Consider the following 20,066-nt stretch of genomic DNA (forward strand, 5'->3'; position numbering starts at 1 on the left):
GATGGAGGATGAGGAGATTCAATTCAATCTTGAACGTCTTCGTTTAAGGTTCTTTGAATCTGGTAATAGAGCGGGGAAATTGCTGGCTCATCGTCTGCGCCTGCAGCAGACGCAGTCTAATATTATGTCTATTAAGGATGGCTCGGGACAAACATTGACAGCTGAGGGGGCTATTCATGCACGATTTCGTGAATTCTATCAGCAGCTTTATACGCCAGAGAGTCAGGGGTCGGGGGAAGAAATTGGGAAGTATCTTCAAGATTTGGGCTTGGCATCCCTTACGGCCTGTGAAGCGCAGGGGCTGGATGAGGACATTACGTTGGAGGAGGTACATAATGTGATTAGACAATTGAGACCGGGGAAATCACCGGGCTTAGATGGGTTCACGGGGTTGTTTTATAAGAAGATGTCTACATTGGTGGCTCCATTGTTGGTGCGTTTATATAATAATCTGAGAGACGGAGCCCAATTGCCCTTTTATATGCGGCTGGCTGGGATCACGATTTTACCAAAGCCTGGGAAGGATGCCACTCAGTGTGGGAGCTACAGGCCTATCTCACTGTTGGGTATTGATACCAAAATTCTAGCTCGAGTGCTGGCTGATCGTTTATCCCCTCACATGCCGACACTTATTCACCCAGATCAGGTGGGATTCATAGGGGGAAGGCAGGCGGCAGATGGAATCTGCAAAGTCCTGAACTTGATTTGGCAGGCCCGACGTAGTGGAGGTCCTTGGGTAGCAGTGGCGGTGGATGCCGAGAAGGCCTTTGACCGCGTGGATTGGCGTTTTATGGAGGCAGTTCTTCACCATGTAGGTCTGGGGGCCAGATATGTGTCTTGGATTCTGTCTTTGTATAACGGACCTCTGGCGTGTGTGAAAATTAATGGGGTATACTCTGCTCCTTCTGAGCTCAGGCGGGGAACGAGACAGGGTTGTCCGCTCTCACCTTTGCTTTTTGCTTTGGTGATTGAGCCTCTTGCGCAAAAGATCCGACTAGCCACTGGGGTGAAGGGCGTACGGGTTCAAGGGGGTGAGCATAAATTGTCCTTATTTGCTGACGATATTTTAGCAATTGTGGAGGGCTCGGCGGAGTCCCTTAGATCCCTTCAGGATCTTATGACAGACTATGGGGCATTATCAGGCTTTAAAGCCAATATGACAAAAACGGAGATACTTAATATATCGGTCCCGGTAGTGGATATTCCGTGCATTCAGAGGGTGGTGCCCTTTCGGTGGGTTAAGGGCCCTATACGATATCTGGATATTCAGTTGGGGGTGGATTGGACATCCCTATTTCAGCTTAACTATATTCCTTTGGTAGCATCCCTAGCTAGGGATATGGATCGGTGGGCCTCATTATATGTGTCTTGGATGGGGCGCATGGAGGTTATTCGGATGTTGGTACTGCCGAAGTTCTTATATTTTTTTCAGGTTTTGCCTATTGAGGTCCCTAGAAAGTATCTTCTCCGATGGCAGCGGAACCTTTTACGATTCGTGTGGGGAGGTAGACGACCCAGGGTGGCTCAATGGGCCATGTTCAAGTTTAAAGCGGAAGGGGGTCTGGGACTCCCCCATTTGGAGCATTACTACCGCGCGGCTCAACTCCGAGCGGGAGTGGAGTGGCATGCGCCATCTTTGAAGTTGTGGGTGCAGGTAGAGCAGGGAGTTTTGAGTGGCTCGGGGGGGGGCTCGTACCCTAGGGTCGCTTATGTGGGGGGACTTGGAGGCACGGGAGTTGGGAAGCATTTCTAACCCGTTTACTAATTGGACAATGAGGGTGTGGAAGGGAGAGGCTGGCAAACTCTTGGGTCGTAGTAAGGGGTTGCATCATCTACCATTGTGCACTGCCTCTGATTTCGTACCGGGCAGAGATGGGGGGATATTTATGCGGTGGGCAAGGAAAGGGTTGCAGTACTTTGGCCAATTTATAGAGGGAGAGTCCATTTGTGCTTTTCCAGAGATCCAAAAGCTTTATCAGCTGGATTCTAAGGACCTCTTCCCGTATCTACAAGTGAAAAGTTATTTGCAGAAGGCTAAAAGGGCAGATGTTGCAGCTTATAGCTGTTCCGACTTTGAGCAGCTTTTGGGGTCCCCAGTGCGTAGAGGTTGCATTTCGCTGCTGTATAAATGGGTGCATCAGGATAAAGACCGGAAGCCTCCGTATTTACTGGCTTGGGAAGGGGACTTGGGGCAGGTGTTTGAGGCATCTCTGTGGGAAACTATTTCGTCTAGGATACATCATTTAGCTGTGGCCCCTATGTTGGTGGAGAATGCGCTTAAAATGCTGGTGCGCTGGTATCACACCCCAGTGACTCTGAGCAAGATGTCCGCTACGGGCACAGACTTCTGTTGGAGGGGATGTGGGCAGCGGGGAACATTCTTTCATATGTGGTGGAGTTGCCCCTCCATTCAAGACTTCTGGAGCCAGGTGTTTAAGTATGTGGGGGCTCTCCTTCAAGTGCCTCTCGCGAAAAGAGCTGAGGTGGCCTTGTTGGGGTTTCCCTCTGGAGGGGTAGATGACACCCAGGATAGATTGGTGCGCTTGGCTTTTACAGCGGCTAGGCTGACTGTGGCTCAACACTGGCGCAGTACTGCTTCACCTACTTTGGCTCTGGTGCGAGAGAAATTGGGATGGGTGTGTGAGAAATATCGGCTCTCGGCCCTGTTGACTAGAAAATGGCAGCAATATCACGATATTTGGGGGAGATACCTGGCAATGGAGGGTTTGGGGATGACTAGTTCTGTTGTCAGCTGAGTTATTGGCTTCGGCCGGATGGGTTTTGTGGGGGTTTGTCTTCTTGGGGTTCTTATTGGGGGTCTGTGACCTTTGGTCCACTTCTTTTCTGATTTTTCTACTTTTCCTCACGTTGGGGTGTAAGTGTGCCTATTGGTGGTGTTCTTGGGTTTTTGGGGGGAGCAGGATGCTGTCACTAGGGGGGGAGGGGGTGGGGGGGTGACATCAGGAGATTTGTTGTTCTGCAGATTGCCTGCCTGTATTGTTGTTGGATATTCCTGATGTTTTGCTGTGCTGTTTTTCTCTTGTCATAAATAAACAGTTACAAAAAATATAGGCTTGATGATACCTATAAAAATTTGGAAAATTTACCCCCCCTTCCATAATTGGTCTTTGTAATGATACTAAAGCGATTCTTGGTCTTTTCCCACACCAAACAAATTTTGTAAGAATATTGTTAAGTTTTTTATAAAATGACCCCTGAAAAAATATTGGAATCATACTCATTTGGTAACAAACCACAGGCAATATCATCATTTTAATTGTTTGAATTCTTCCCCACCAAGAAAGATGTAATGGATTCCATTGCTCACACATTTCTGTTATTTTTTTCAATAAAAGTTTTTCATTCTCTTTGACTGTGTCTTCAATTGTATTTTTGATCATAATTCCTAAGTATTTTATTCCATCCTCTTTCCAAATAAATGAATATGGATCAAATAATCCTTTGGTACAATGAACATTAATTGGGAGGATTTCAGATTTATTCCAATTAATTTTATATCCAGAAAATGTACCGTATTTTTCTATTAAATTAAGCATACATGGAATAGTAATTTCCGGTTCTCTTAAATATAATAATATATCATCTGCATATGCAGATAATTTAAATTCAAAACTGGTAAATGAGATTCCCTTTATTTCCCTAGTTTTTTTTATTGCAATTAATAAAGGTTCTAGGACAACATCAAAAAGTAATGGAGACAAAGGGCATCCTTGTCTAACTCCCCTATGCAAGTTGAATTTAGTTGATAAATTATTGTTAATATATAATCTTGCTCCAGGAGAGCTATACAATGTCTGAATCATTTTAATAAAACCGGATCCTATACCAAACCAATGTAAAGCTTGATATATAAAATTCCATTCCACTCTATCAAAAGCTTTTTCTGCATCTAAAGAAATTAAAAAAACTGGATCATTTATATTTTTTGCTAAATTTAATGAGTGGAATGCTAGTCTAGTATTGTCTGATGAATGTCTTTTAGCAATAAATCCTGTTTGATGTACATCAATAATGAAAGGAAGAGCTTTTGCCAATCTTAATGCTAATACTTTAGCCATTAATTTATTATCCACATTTAATAACGAAATAGGCCTGTAATTTGAAACCAGAGTAGGATCTTTGTTTGGTTTTGGTAAGACTATAATTATCGATTCTGCCATAGTACCAGATATATTTTCATTCTTTATTTGATATTGAAACAAATTTAACAGATATGGTAATATGATATTTTGGAATGATTTATAAAATTCAACAGTATAACCATCTCCACCTGGAGCGGATCCAACTCTAAGAGACTTCAATGCTGTTTCTATTTCTTTTAAAGATATAGGTTCTTCTAAACTTCCTTTTATATGATCCGGAATATTCGGTCCAATAAAAGAATTTAAGAAAGTTAATCCGTCTTGTTCTTTATTTTTATAAGAATTAGAAGTGTATAATTCCTTGTAAAAATCAAGAAATTGTGTTATAATATCTTTTGTGTTGGTATGTGTGTTACCTTGTATATCTTTAATTGCAATAATTTTAGATTTTCTTTTCTTTGCTTTAAGAAAATTTGCTAATAATTTTCCTGCTTTATTTGAATTGCCATAATATTGTACTTGTTTATTGAAAATATCTTTCCTCACAATTTGAGAAGAAATCTCATTATATTTAACTTTTACTTTTAACAACTCTTGTAATGTATTGTTTTCCCATTTTGTAATTAATTTATTTTCTAAAATTTTTATTTGTTTTTCCATATCTTTATATTGTTTTTTAAGTTGTTTTTTAATAAAAGCTGAATATGAAATTATATTTCCTCTCATTGTTGCTTTAAAAGCATCCCATAAAATTTCTATATTAATGTCATCAGAAGTATTAAATTGAAAGAATTCTTGCATTTTTGCTTTAAGATCTTCTAAGAATTTCGAGTCTGCTAATAAATCATTATTAAATCTCCATATTGAATTAAATTGATCATTATTGTAATTCTGAAGGTTAATCCACACACCAGCATGGTCTGAAATTATAATGGGATCAATTACTGCTTTTGATACATGCTGCGCTATGTTATTATTTACAAATATATAATCAATTCTTGAAAAAGATTTATGGACTTGAGAACAAAAAGAATATTCCCGATCATTAAAATGAAGGATACGCCATATATCTATTAAATTACAAGATTGTATTAAATTATCTAGTCCTAAAGATTTTATGATTTTACTTGGTTTTTTGTCTATAATTGGATCCATTACAGCATTGAAATCTCCAGCTACTACTAAATTAGAAGCAGCCAGTGGTAATAATAATTGTTGAATTTGATTGAAAAACTCCTTTTGATTTGAATTAGGAGCATAAAGATTAAATAAATCAAGGGTTGTACTTCCCAAATCCATTTTAATATGTACCCATCTTCCTGAAGGATCAAAATTTATTAATTTAAAGTTTGCAGTGCATTTCTTATTTATCAGGATCGCTACCCCAGCCTTTTTTCCTAAAGCAGGTGAATAGAAACATTTTGATATCCAACCCCCTGTTAACTTCCTAGATTCATTATCTGAGAGATGAGTCTCTTGTATAAAGTATATATCGGCTTTTTGCTTATGGAGAAATCCTAATAATTTGTTTCTTTTGATAGGATGATTTAAACCATTGACATTAATTGTATATATTTTAATATCCATTTAAAATTTTAGAACTATTTTGATTTAAATGTAATATAAGTTTTACGATCAGATATCCATACATTGTAACAATATAATTTCCCATTCCCATTTCCCCTCTCCTCCCATCCCACCCTCCCTCCCCCCTAATTAATAGCAGTGCACACTTGGCAACACACATATTAGATCGGTATCAAAAAACACTCCCTGAAAGTCCAAATCTGTTAAGATTCACAAATAAGTCATATATATTATAGTAGTTTTAAAGATAATTAATATTTTCCTTGACATTTCATATTTCTATAAATCCGGTTGAGATTTTATGTTAATATAGACTTTAAATTAATTTATTATTCTATTATTCAATACACTCTTATTTTAATCTAAATCTAATAAATCATATAGTATAGATTATATTTTAAGTTCCCTTCTATGGTTCCTGTATATCAAATTATATGTTCCATTACTATTTTTGACCTTAATTTAAATCTTATGTAAATATATTTAATTTTATAAATTTAAAAATATCACATTGTATAATCATATTATACTTATATATATTAAAATGAAATAATCTTTCATTATGTCAAACCCAATCATATACTGTTTTCTATAATATTAATCTTTAAAAACATGAAAAGATTAAAAGATATATAAGGTATAGGTTAAGTATGCGACAAAAAAAAAAAAAAAAAATTATATTCCAGAGCTCCCCCCCTTCAAACGCAGAAGTCTCTTTTATTCTTATATCGTGCTCTTTATTTACTAATATTTAATGTTCAGTACTTCCTTCTTCGTAGAAAATCATTCCTTCTTCTTTCACCGCCTCTTTGTATTTTTATATCCAGTTCAATATTCTTATCACATTTTGTTGTATTCCAGGTGATTTCTATTTTTCTTCGTCGTTCAATTTTAAGATATAAGTTGGTCTTTGTTTCTGTTCCATTCATATTTTATTTTAATAGTTTATTATACAGCGAAGTAATTCTTTAATATCCATTCGAGAAATAACATCTCCTATTTATAATTCCTCTTTCCGGTTTCGTGAAGTCTTCTTATTCGCAGATTCTTTCGCATTGATGTCTGGGATTTGTAGTATTTGTAGTATTAAAGAATAGTAAAGATGTTGAAATACTGATTATCTTTTCAATTTGCTTGAGGGGTTAAATTAGTCACATGCATATAGTTCAAATAGTCTTACTGCTATTTTAAAGGAAGGAAGCTCCATCCTACAATCAATTCGCATACAGTTTTTCCTAATATTAAAAATTATAATTGAGATCAATAGAATTCAGCTGATGCCTTAACTGTTTCATTCCATTATGGAATACTTAGCCAGACCATATCATTAGCATAAAGATCGTTGAAGTGTAATTTTGAATAAGGTTAAAAACATTCTAAATCGTTGCTATGGGTAAACAATATTATTTTAATAAGTGTATATCATAAAATAAAATAAAAGTTTTTCCAGTTAAAATAATATAACATATAATAAAGAGAAATTAAGGTGACATTGGTAATTCTTGGCTTTGTATAAATTTTTGTAGCTCTTCTGCATTGTCAAAAGTTAAAGTTTTATCTGCAATAGTTACTTTCATATTTGCCGGGTATACTATACCAAACTTTGCTCCCATTTCTCTTAGTTGTGGTCTCAAGTCCAGGAGCTTTTTTCTTTTGATCGCCGTACTTTTTGCAAAGTCTGGAACAAAATGAATGCGGGCATCTTGAAATTGTAATCCTTTATTTTGTTTTGCAAGTTGAAAAATTTCTATAACCTGCTGGTGGCGCAACAGTTTAAAGATCAGTGGCCTTGGTCCTTGATACCTTCCTGATCTTTTTGTAGGCACTCTATGTGCTCTTTCAATCTCTATGGGGTACTTGGTTTTTAGAGGAAGTAGTTTAGGTAGTAAATTTTCTATAAATGCCACCGGATTTCCTTTCTCTGCTCCTTCCGGGAGACCAATCAGACGAATATTACTCCTTCTTTCACGATTCGATTGATCCTCCAACTCTTTGGTAAGCAAATCAATTTTCTTTTTTTCATTTATGTTGTTAGAAATTTCTTTTTCAGCTGTTATTAATCTTTCTTCCATGTCATTGCACTTTAACTCCATTAAATCCATTTTTTTATTTAACGTGGATACATCTTCAGTTAAATTGTTAACTTTTTTAGTAAGAAGTAAAAGCATTTCTTTGATTTCTTTCAATTCTTTCATTACTTCTGGATCTCCTGTTTTTGATCCTATTTCTTGTTCAGGCTTTGCTCTCTTGCTGCTTCCCGAGACCGCAAAATCATTTTTATTTTGTTTTCCTGAAGCCATCGCGTTTTTTTTCTTTATTTATCATTAAATAATTCTTAAATCTCCACTTTTAGTAACTTTTTTTTTTCTTTCAAGGACTTTTTTCAGGGAGCTCTTCTGTTAGCCGACCTTCCTCATGCGTGTCCAAGCCACGCCCCCGGGGTGAGGGTATTTAAAAAAAGGTATCTTCACTGCATAAGATGCACCGACATTTCCACCCACTTTTGGGTGGAAAAGAAGTGCATCTTATGGAGCGAAAAATACGTTAACTAAAATAAATAAAAGTCTCCAAGGGGGTCCTTTTACTAAAGTTTAACATGCACTAATGGATATTAGCATGTGCTAGATGCCAAGTAACTCAGAGGTATAAAAAGGGACATGCGGCATTTAGTAAAAGGGCCCTCCAAATGTCTGATGTCAATGACCCAACTCTTATGAACTGAAAATGCAGAGCCTTTTAAATCTAAATGATGTACTTACTCATGCTGGGGTCATTCAGGTTTTCTTTTCCCTCCTGCTCAAAGTGTTGAATGAAATATTTTTCATCTTCCTTTTTAATCTTGAATAAACTATCAGGATTAACAATTGAATAACCTGTCAATAAGAAGTAGGAAAATTACATGTGTGTATGCTTGTGTCTGTGTCCTGCCAAGCTCCGCCCCTGACCCCACCCCCATAATAGTACTAATTATAATGCAATTTCTTGCATCCATTTTTCATATACACAATATAATCGTAATACATAATGGCAATCACAAAATTAAAAAAAACACAAAGCACACTGTACGCAGAGAAAATGTTAATTATCATTTATATTCAGGTTTTTTTCAGAGGTCAAGGCAGATGACTTTAAAATATGTAATGTGACCTCAGTAACAACTATAGAAAAATAGATAAATATAGTGCAAAATATAGACAGATAAAAATTTTCAAAACTGACACATTTCGATCACTAAATTGAAAATAAAATAATTTTTCCTACCTTTGTTGTCTGGTGATTTCATGAAAATCAGATTGCACTTCCTTCTGACTGTGCATCCAATATTTTTTTCTTTCTGCCTCCTGCATGCTTCCTTTCCTCCAGACCTCATTCCAATCCCCAGCCAACATCTCTCTCTGTCCCTCAATGAGTCCAACTTTTCTTCCTCTCTCCTCCACCCCCATTGGGAACATGTCTCCCTCTCTCTCTCTCACTGTCCTTCTCTCATTTTCTCCTTTGCTGCAAAGGGAGTGGGGAAAGAGAGAGAGAGATCCAGGGTGCATCTCTCCCACTCCCTCAACTAACACATCCAACATTTCTCCTCATCCATCTCTCCTCCATGCATTTCCCCATATGCCATCTTTCCCTCTCATACACACACTCATACCGAACAATTCTCCCTTTCTATTCCCTCCCTCCTATGTCCCAAGTTAGTACCCCCTTACTCCTTCCCTTCTGTGTCCCATGTTCATGTCCCCTCCCTTCATCTGTGTCGAGCTGCACATAAGTAGCCACCTGTCCATAGAAGCCGCCGCTACCTCCAGGGATCCCGCCTTCCTGCCCACCCCCTGCTGCTGCCAGGGATTCCACCTGCCCATTCCCCCCCCAAAAAAGCTGACCCAGTTCTTGTTCATGCCATACTCGTTCCTTAAGTCTTCAGCGGCACTCCTTGCAGGGATGGCGCAGGCAGCAATTCACACGCTGCACGCGGCTGACCCACAAGCCTTCCCTCTGACGTCAACTCTGACTTCTGAGAGAAGGTTTCTGGGTTCAGCTACTTACGTGCACTGTGGAAATCACTGCCTGCGCCGTCCTTGCAAGGAGTGCCGCTGAAGACTGAAGAAGTGAGTGCGACTTGAACAAGAACTGGGTCAGCTTCGGGGGGGAGGGGGGGAACAGGCAGGTGGGCATTGAGGGAGGGATCCCCGGCAGCAGCAGGGAGCAGGCAGGAAGGCAAGATCCCCGGCAGTGGCAAGGGGCAGGAAGGATGGCAAGATCCCCTCTGCTGGTGGCTTGTACGGATGGGCAGGAATATCCGCCGCGGTGGCCAGGCTGCATACCCCCAACAAATAGCCCATGTACCCCTGAGAAACACTGCTGAAGGCCATAGCACAGGAAAGGTCCTGGTAGGACCAACCTAGAGACTGCCTATTTTCAGTCCACATTATATTTGCATAATAGGGGGGCTGGAGAGGTGCTGGATCCATGCAGAGTGATGTGAGGGATGCTGGACTTGTAAGGGAGGTTGATAGCTACACTGTAAATGCACACTTCTTTTTCTTCCTTCCCCTTGTAATAGGGGCAGCTTGTTTAGGGGGAGCAATGCACCCCTCACCCCCCAACTACACCCATGCGCTGCTGCTATGTGAAGCCTCCAGGTTTACATTACATAACATTGTACTTAGAAACTGCATAACTGTAAGTTCAATGCGGTGAACAAAAGATGAACAATAACATAACCTAAGGATGATTTAAATTAGTTCGCTAAATATTTTGAAAAAAGATGAGTTTTCAATTGAGTTCTAAAATGCTTGTAAGAACAAGCACTACACAACAGTGGCCTTAATTTCCTGTCATAGAAAGCAGCCTGAAATGCTAGTGTATGTTCCAAGGATTTCTTTCTCTTACAACCTTGAGCAGACGGAAAATTAAACAATGCATGTGATTCTCTCCTATGTTTAAGGAATGCTATGAGAAATCTATCAGTCATATAGTTTGGAGCAATACCATACGCAACTTCGTAACAAAGACAACCCAGCTTAAACAAAACACGCACCTCCACTGGAAGCCAATGCAACTCACAGTAGAAAGAAGTCACATGATCCTATTTCTTTAGACCATATATTAATTTGACCCCTGTATTTTGAATCAGTTTAAGCCTAGCTATCTCTTTCTTGGTACATGTCAAATAGACACTGTTACAATAGTCGAGAAGACTTAGAAATAACGACTGAACTAAAAGTTTAAAGGCCGGAAACTCAAAATATGATTTTATGGTACGCAGCGTCCACAATGTGTAATAACCCTTTTGCACCACAGCATCTACTTGCTTTTTCATGGTCAAGTGTTGATCTACTCCCAATATTTTAATCGTTGGATTGATCTTATAGAGTGTTGGGTCTATAGTAATCGATGGTTCATGTAAAATTCTAGGTGGAGACGCAACAAAGAATTTGGTCTTATCATGATTTAATTTGAATTTAAATTTTTGCATCCATGATTCCATCAGTTTCAGTATAGATTCAATTATTTGGGTAATGATGACCGTAATGTCAACGGCATAACTAAACAGTCTAGAACCCAGTTTCTTCAAATAAAACCCCAGAGAAGAAAGATACACATTAAATAATGTGGGGGAGAGTGGGGAACCCTGAGGGACCCCACAAGGGTTTTTTCAAGCTACAGAAAGTTGATTGTTAGACATACATTTTATTTTTACAGCACAGAGAAGCATGTTTTCCAGAGCCTGCAGCAGTGAGGTGTTTCACTGGCTCCTGTTGGATATGGAATAGAATCAGAAGCCAGGTTATTCATTTCAAGTGCTCATGGGACCTGGGACCTGTGAATTTTTTTTTTTTTACTTCAGATAAAATAACAGTATCTATTTCATAATGTACCTGTATAATAGACGACAGAGAAAGCATATTTACCTTGTGATGTGAGAATGCCATGAATCTCCTTGATGACCTTCTTATATAGTTCTTTCTGCCATTCTCCCAGAATGTCCCACTCCGCTTCCAAGAAATAAGCAGCAACATTTTTGAATGTGACCAGTTCCTGTATTAGCAGACAGAACACCCTCAGTCACAATTGTTGTATGATCTCTGTCACTGAGATCTGAAGAGAGCTCTGCTCCCTTTTACTCTGCAGTATTTTGGACACATTTCTCGTTCCTTAGGAAAAAAAAACAAAAACAAAAAACCTTGGAAATCTCTCATATTGGCAGTTTTTGCTTACCTGATCAGAAACTAGGGCAGACATTTTCCTCCAGGTTTCCTTCTGTAGTCTGCAGCTGCTGGAATGGGTTCAGGCTGGAGATATTTCTCTGTTCCTAAAACATAAATAAGACAGGAAGAGGCTGCGCTGATTCCTGAAGGTCTCAAATTAATTCCCTTCTCTCCCCATCTACAGATCTGGGATTGTTCTTGCAAGGATTTCTAATCTCAAGAGGCAGAAAGTTTGGGCTTTTGTTCTCATCTGATTCTTTCCACTCTTCACAGCCCTGCAGACATTAAAGGGAAAAGAAAGCTGTGGAGCATGCTCAGAATCTTCACCACCCCTCCCCTTGCTGATGTCATCCTGATGTACCCCACCTCCTTAAGGTGGATATATAGAGAAATGGCATGACCCCAAACAAAGGAAGAATAAACAGATGAGGAACTGATTTTAGTCCTCTTTTGCATCTATGGCTTTGTAGTTCTTGTGAGCTGAATCTGAAAACTCTGGAATGTTTACAATGTAATAAGGCCTCTGCTGGCTCCACAGTTCCACTTCCTTTTAATCTACAAATTAGGCCCTAGCCAAACTGGGAAGGTCCATCGATCCCAGCATCCTGTTTCCCAACAGTGGCCAATCCAGGTCACAAGTACCTGGCAAGATCCCACAGAGTAAAATAGATTTTATGCTGCTTATTTTAGGAATAAGCAGTGGATTTCCCCCCCAATCCATCTCAATAATGGCTTATCAAATTTATTTCTTATTAGTGTTTATTTAGCACTTCATTTGAATGTTTGTGCAAATTGTTTCATGAAATTGTATAAAAATAGCATTTATATTGCAGTGAAATAATTGGATAGTAAATGGTGTCAGCATCTTTGTTTAACTTCCAGTTGTGGGATGGAAGCAGTTTCGCCTGAACTGAAATACAAAATTATGTGGTAACACCCAAGGCGGGGGCAAAAAGAAGCAGCACCAAATAGCGAATAGAGATGACATATTGGCACCTCTTTATCAAAAGTCAAAGCAAATTATTTAAAATTAATAATCATACAATAAAACCCAAAATGCAATGTTTCACCCATAGGCTGCATCAGGGGTAAAAGGATTGTGGAATTGGAGCAATTTTTATTTAAGAAATATACCTAGTAATGTAGAATTAGCTATTAGATTAGGATTTTAGAATAATATATGTCACCAACTAACCTACATATGACCCTCCGTCCAGATGTGCATTACCTCACTGTCTTAGAAGTGAACATAGGGTAAACTGTCACTTGACTTTGTGGCTGCTAAGAAAGAAGGAATCCATAAATCATTCATATTTGGGGTAGTGATCAGCAAATAATCCCAATGCACAATTGATATCTAGATGGTCAAGGATAGTACCAAGGAAGATATAATCTAATCTAATCTTCTATTTGTGCGTCGCTCATACCTATACAGGCTCAAGGCGACTGTAAAGATAGGTAAGAGGGGAGAGAGGTGGATAGGTAAGAGGAAGAGGAAGGGGAGAGAAAAAGAGGGGAGAGAGGAGGAAGGGAAAGGGAGAGAAGAGAGGGTAAAGGAGATTAAGTATTGAACAGATGGAAATCTGAGAACCATTTTAGCACTGTGCCTGTTATGCCTATTTCTGATAGTTTTATTAGTAGTAAACGGTGGTCAACTGAGTCGAAGGCTGCTGAAATATCGAATTGGAAGACATATGCATGAAGTCATTAGTTAACTAATCTATGCACCTGTAATAATGAATGGTATTTTTATGTTTCTTTTGAGCTTTTGTGTGGTGTGAGCCTAAAGCTCTGTATAAGGAGCTGGCCTTTGTCCATCGTTTATAACATACGTACATTGTCTTGAACGATTTGGCTGTGTTCTTTTCTATCAATAATGGAGTTCCTTTTCTAAGTGTTTAATGTTCATATATTTTTATTATTGTAAATCACTCTGATCTGTATTTGGTAATTACAGTATATTAACACCCCCTTTTACGAAGCCATGCTTTTTTTTTTTATCACTGGCCATGACAGTATTGGTTCTGATGCTCATAGAATTCCTATACCACCTTTCCAAAATATCAAAGTGGCATACAAACTAAAAATTAAAAAAGGAAAAGAGTTCCATAGAATCAAACAAGATACAATCAAATAAATAAATGTTATTCAGAACATCTTCAGAAACTCTTTCCCATAGGATTATACCCTAACTATTCGGGAGATCCCAGCTATAGGAATTGTGTGAGAAGACAGGGAGAGGTCCACTGGACCTCCAGAGATTTTTCTTAAGGCAGTGGGGTGGGGGGAGGCCATATGATATTTGGGGGGGGGGATGTTCAGGATGGGTGCATACCTGATATTCTAGGTGAAGGAATTTGGGTCAGGGCCAGGTTTTTGTGGGTGTTTTTTTTTTGGGGGGGGGGGCTAATTCTAAATATGTGGAAATAAATGCCATGATCTTTACATGTGCAGGTGTAAAGTTGTAGAATAGCCTTGTTGGTCAAATTCAAAAATATAGAGACAGGAATTCATTCAGGAAAATGTTAAAAACACAACTATTTGTAGATGCATCTGCTTTTTCCTATTTCGTTCTGATTTGTTTTAATATTTTATGTATGTAACTTATTGTAAACCGTTTTGGAAAAAAACGGTATAGAAATTTAAAAAAATTAATAAATATTAATAATATGGAAGGAGCTGGGGTAAGGGACGCTCTGGCGGGCTCTAAAAGAAATCAACTTTCTTGTTAGTGCTTGTGACAGTCAGCGCTCAAGCATTGACAGAAAAATGAGCACAGAATAGTGAGCAGTTCATTAATACTGCTATTTTACCACCACCCCCCTTTTACATAAGCGTGGAAGAGGTTTTTAGCGCCAGCCAGTGCGCTGAATACTCTGCGCTGCTCCGATAATCATATGAGCAGCACAGAACATTCAACGCGCCAGCCGGCGCTACAAACCTCTCCTGTGCTGTTGTAAAAGGGGAGGTTAATGCAGCACTAATTTGTACGCTCATTATTCTGTACACGCCGCTGTAATTTTGTTGCTCTAGGTTCAAGATAGAATTTGATTCTACCACGAACCTTTGAACATCGACCTGCTGGTGAGCTAGACCTGGTGAATCATAAGACACTTGGAGTGATAAAAGGATTCCTTTCAGCTCCATTAATGAATTACTTGTATTAGGCAGATTCTTAAAGGATCAGATCTAAAGTCAGTTTAGTAGAGTTTGCATGCTTTGATGAGGTAGATGAGTAGGAGAAGAACATGCCTGAAGCTCCACTAGTAGAAAGTTGATGAGGAGATGCCCTGAGAACCTGGTCCAAATCCTGTGGAATCTGCAGGGACACAAACGGAAAGCCAGCCACAACCATTCTCATAGACTCCAATAGAGAGCCACAGCCTATTCCCATCCCTCAAGACAGACCCTGTTCGCCTCCCAGAACAGCTGGGCCTTGATCCATCCACAGCAGATATGTATGAGCCATGTGGTGCAAGAAACTACTACTAAGCATACCCCAAGGGATTTATAGGCTGTCAACCCCAGTGTCCCAGTGGCTGATCACTCCCTAGCATACAACTTCCTACAGCCTAGACACCCAAGGCCTGCAAATTATGCTCAGTACAAAGAGGAAGAACAGGGGGTGGCTGTGCTGCCGGAGTGCCTAAACCTTGTCCCTTATCACCACAACCCAGAGAAGGTGGCAGTGTCCCAGGGGACCCAGAGGACCCAGGCAAAACTGCGAGTCCAGGCAAAGCCCCCACAGCTGATGGCTCTGCCTCCTGCCCTGCCGCACTGTTCCTCATCAGGTTCGTAGACTCTGAAGCCACCTCAGCTTCTTGGGAACCACTACACCATGGGCCCCCCCACTATCTTCAACCTCCCTCCTGAGGGAAGTTTCTCCCGCCTACTCTTCATAGACCCTGGGGCCTCACCAAGTTTGATCTCTAAAACTGATAAGGCTGCTTCTTTTGAATGGCAAAGAGCAGCCACATTGGGAGGAAGTGTTTTGGAGTCAGACTGAGCTGCACTAACTTGCTCTGGGCTGAAGCTCTCACTGAAATAACCACAGTGATTGAAAATTCATCCCCCAGCTTGTCCTTACAGGGTTACCATATTTGTGAAGACAAAAAAAGATGACACATGACACCCATCCCCCCCCCACCCCCGGGTTGCACCTCCCCAAAGTGTGCCATTCGCACACCCCAGTAGATCAGGTGACCACAGTGGCATACCTAGTATATTTTACTTTTGTTGTCTCTGTTTTCTGCTTTCCTAATCTCCTTTTACTCTCTTCCTATTATCCAGTGTCTGCTCTCTCTTCCATCCAGTATCTACCCTCTTTCTCTGCCAGTTCAATACACTGTCTGCCCTCTGCCCCTTTCCATATGGCATCTGCCCTCTTTCTCTCTCATCTACACTAGAGCTAGCATCTCTCTGTCTCTTTCTCCATCTTTCTCTACTGACCCCCTTCCCAGCATCAATCTCTCTCATGCCTCTCCCCTCTCCCTCATCTGATCTCTCCATTCCACCCTGCCCCTTTCCTCTTCTCCGAACTCCATGCCAGCTGTTTCCTTCCTTCCTTCCTTCCTCACCTCCCCCTCCAAGCAGCATCTTCTTTCCCTGTAATGTGGGCTGCTATTTCTCTCTACTCCCACTCCCCCCCCCAGAGTCTTCCACTTCTCAGACATGTTGCCAGCAGAGTCCTTGACTGAGACACCCACTGCTGGCCGACTCCTGAACTCTCTGGCATGTCCCACCTAGGGTTACCAGAAGGCTCCAGAAAAAAAGAGGACAAATTGAGATATCCAGGTTTTACTTCCATTGAAAGCAACAGAAGTAAAACCCAGATGTCTCAACCCGTCCTCCTTTTTCTGGAGCCATCTGGTAACCCTAGTTCCACCTGCAGGGAACAGGAAATTGCATCACAGGAAGTCAGACGCGGCAATCCCCTCCTCCCCCCCTGTTGATATACATGGGAGTAATTTAAAAAAATACACCATTCAAGATCTGCAGCCCAATAGCTATAAATGCCCGGATGTAGTTAAACTATTTAACCAGGATAAAAAGCCACCAAAGGAAGAGAAGAATAACAGCTAATGTGCAAGCAGACAGCCAGGGTTTTTATATACCTCTTCTTCCCATCACCACATTTTCTTTCAGATACTTCCTGCAGCTTAGGTCCTGCCCCAGAACATTCCCATCAATTGCAGACTCATCTGTTCAGGGAGGCTAAACTGGGGTGGGACAGTAAAGGGACAGTGAAGGCATATGTAAACACAACATGGAAGGATCCCTTCACGGTATTACTCTGGTGCAGCCATGGCAACTGCTTCCCCCTAGTACCTCTGTTACCAATGGCAACATGCACACCGAACACACTCTCTAGGGAATGATGTGCCAAAAAAAAATCAAAACAATGCATCAAAACACTACATCATATTAAACAGAACAATATTTGCAGTTTTCTTACAGGTACTATAACAGGTACTATAACAATTGGTTCCCAGTGAGCCCTGCCTCCCCCCCCCCCCAATCTGTCTTTTTTATGCAATATAATACACCACAGAAAAATTTTGAAAAGATGCATTCTAGCAAAATTTACAAATAACAGCCAAGCCCCCCCTCCCCCGCCAAAAAATATAAGAAATAAAGGGTCCCATTTACTAAAATGCATTTAACTGCATATTTTTGGTGAAAACCAAAAATGTGTACTTTGTCCCATTTTGACTCCCTAAGAAAATGGCTGCTATAATCTCTAATGGCAGTCTCACTCCTAACCTGAGTAAACTACTAGGATTATAAAATAGTCCTGTGGAGGAAGGGCTTTTTTTTTTTTGTAATGTGATTACACGCAATGCAGTTATGACCTTGCATAATGGTTTATATTGTAAAGAGGGTGCTCCACATATGCTTTTGATCTGAAAATTTGAGATAAGCTCCCTAGGAATTAGCCTCTCTGGGGAGTTATATCAGTTGTCACTCTTTGAGTATTGTGCAAAGTAAGCCATTGTAAAGCATTGTGGCTTGTAGTTTCAGTTTTCATTGGCTGCAGTCTGTGAATGCAGAGGCTATTGTGCTTGGAGATAGAATACGGTTTCAAGGTTTTCTTAAAATTTGATTTAATTGCTTATCTAATTTCTAAGCGAGTTTACAATATATATAAAAAAGAGCATGAACATAATAAAAATGCCATTAACAATACCATTAATACTTACAAAAAGAAAACAAATTACAAAGAAACATCAACTAATAATTGGCATATTAAAAAGGGATAAATGAGACAGACAGATGGGAGACAAAAGGAAATAGGGTTAGAAATACAATTGGATAGGAACGAAAGACAAATAAGAAAAAAAAACCCAAAAGGAAAGGGCTCCTTACTGCTTAATTCCTTAAGGGAGTTAAAAAGGATACTGTAAAATTTAAATCAAATGTTATGGTCTTTCATTATTTAAATTATTATATTAATTCTGGCTTGGATGCTATGTCAGTGACTCTAAAGATTTTCCAGGTTCTGTTGGGTTTGATGATGCAGCACTTTAGTCAAACTTGTGACATGCAGAAGCTAGATTCTATGAGAGGAACCTGCAGTAATTGTTTTTAAGCACAAGTACTGCTCAGTTTATAGCAGTATCTCTCAAAATGTGTGCCAGGGCACAGTGGTGAGTCCCGATGAGATTCCGGGTATGCCATAAGAGATTCCAAAATTTTACTTTATTTTTTAAAATTCCCTTCATAGTATACACTAGAATAGATGACATATACGTTGCGTACACAAGAGTCTGTTAATGTCATTTTTGTTTTTATTTTTAGCATCCCCTGATGCAGGCATGTTCTTCACGCCGAAACACAGTACTGTATTGGGTCTGAACTGTTCTCATTGGATTTTAATGAACAGCTTTACAACTTTTTCTTTGACTTTAGTCTGGTCCATTGGCTGTGATTTGGTGGTGGAAGGCCCATTGTCCCGTCCCACTTTTGTGCTTTTGTTCTAAGGATACAACCACCTAGACAATCATCATTCTTTGACATGATTGGTCCTTGAAAATTAACAGAAAGTAATTTTAGTGGATTTTCTGCTCTGACAGAAATTAAAATAAAAAAAGAAAACGCCAGTAAACGGTGGATGATGAAATGTGTGTTTGTTGACTATTGAGCTGCATTTTGAGTTAATCTGCACTCAAAAACAAGCACATCCATTGCACTGTTTAGTAATTCTATTCTATCTACTTTAGTTTCACTGTGGTTACAATTACCCCTACATAACTTAAAGAACTTTAAATAAATAACTCTCAAATTTTATTTTTGTTGGCTTTGCAATTTTATAATTCCAATTATAATGTGCCACAAAAAACATTTGCTCCATTTAGGGCCTCTTCTATCAAATTGTGCTAACAGTTTTTAGCACAGAGAGCCGTGCTGAATGGCCCCAGTTTTTTGACTCATCAAACACCCTCCCAGTTGGAGGGCGCCTCTTCTTCCTCCAGGCCTGGGAGAACATAACAACAGACTAGTGGGTACTACGGATCATAAGACAGGGATGCCATTTCAAGTTCATTACCATCCCACCACCCAACCCTCCACCAAAGGACAAGCCCGAGGAACCCCTGTCCTCTCTCATGCTCAAAGAAATCCAGACAATGCTCCTCCTCTAGCCATGCCCCTTGCCAGATTTGCGCACTAGAACTGATGTGCACCCAGGGCTGGCTCAAGGGATTATTTTGACCTGGTTATTCTATTTTATAAAATTTTGCAGCATGAGACATTAAGAAAATGTGTTTTTTTCTTGCGCTGGACTGATGGACTGGAACAAGCTTCCGGTGTATCTCTGACAGCAGAAAGATTTGCGCCAATTTAAGAAACCATTGAAGCGACATCTTTTTGTGCCAGATGAAATATGCCTCTTAATGCTGAGGACATTTGTGGTTTTCATTGGTAATCAGCTCACCTTCCTTCTGGAGATTCGATTGTGATGAATTTTTCTGTTGAATGTCAGTTTTGCGGTATGTGTATTTAAGCGTTTTGTGTATTTTTGTATTTTGAAATTATGTATGTAATGTTGTTATTTGCTTTGTATAAAGGCAGAATATAAATAATAAACTAGGAAGGAGGACCCGGGGGGGGTGATGTTTTGGGAAGGGTTGTGTTGGGATGGGGGGGATTTGGTTGGGGGGTATTGAATTGC

The 20,066-nt window shown here is 39.7% G+C and overlaps 2 protein-coding genes across 3 annotated transcripts in view; one reads left to right on the plus strand and one right to left on the minus strand.

Annotated features, from left to right (window-relative positions):
* LOC117358060 (zinc finger protein 665-like) overlaps positions 1 to 20,066 on the minus strand; it is a 56,892-nt gene that overhangs the window by 33,571 nt on the left and 3,255 nt on the right. For both annotated transcript variants that reach the window (XM_033939496.1, XM_033939497.1), the window contains exons 2-4: positions 11,907 to 12,000; positions 11,600 to 11,726; positions 8,450 to 8,563 (exon numbers count right to left, since the gene is read on the minus strand). In XM_033939496.1, coding sequence (XP_033795387.1) covers positions 8,450 to 8,563; positions 11,600 to 11,726; positions 11,907 to 11,930 — 265 coding nt within the window. In that variant the 5' untranslated portion in view covers positions 11,931 to 12,000. The remainder of the gene's footprint in view (positions 1 to 8,449; positions 8,564 to 11,599; positions 11,727 to 11,906; positions 12,001 to 20,066) is intronic.
* LOC117358061 (epoxide hydrolase 1-like) overlaps positions 7,576 to 20,066 on the plus strand; it is a 59,961-nt gene continuing 47,470 nt past the window's right edge. The window contains exon 1 of the mRNA XM_033939499.1: positions 7,576 to 7,685. Coding sequence (XP_033795390.1) covers positions 7,591 to 7,685 — 95 coding nt within the window. The 5' untranslated portion in view covers positions 7,576 to 7,590. The remainder of the gene's footprint in view (positions 7,686 to 20,066) is intronic.

The sequence above is a fragment of the Geotrypetes seraphini genome, chromosome 3, assembly GCF_902459505.1.
Source record: "Geotrypetes seraphini chromosome 3, aGeoSer1.1, whole genome shotgun sequence".
NCBI classification, from domain to species: Eukaryota; Metazoa; Chordata; class Amphibia; order Gymnophiona; family Dermophiidae; genus Geotrypetes; species Geotrypetes seraphini.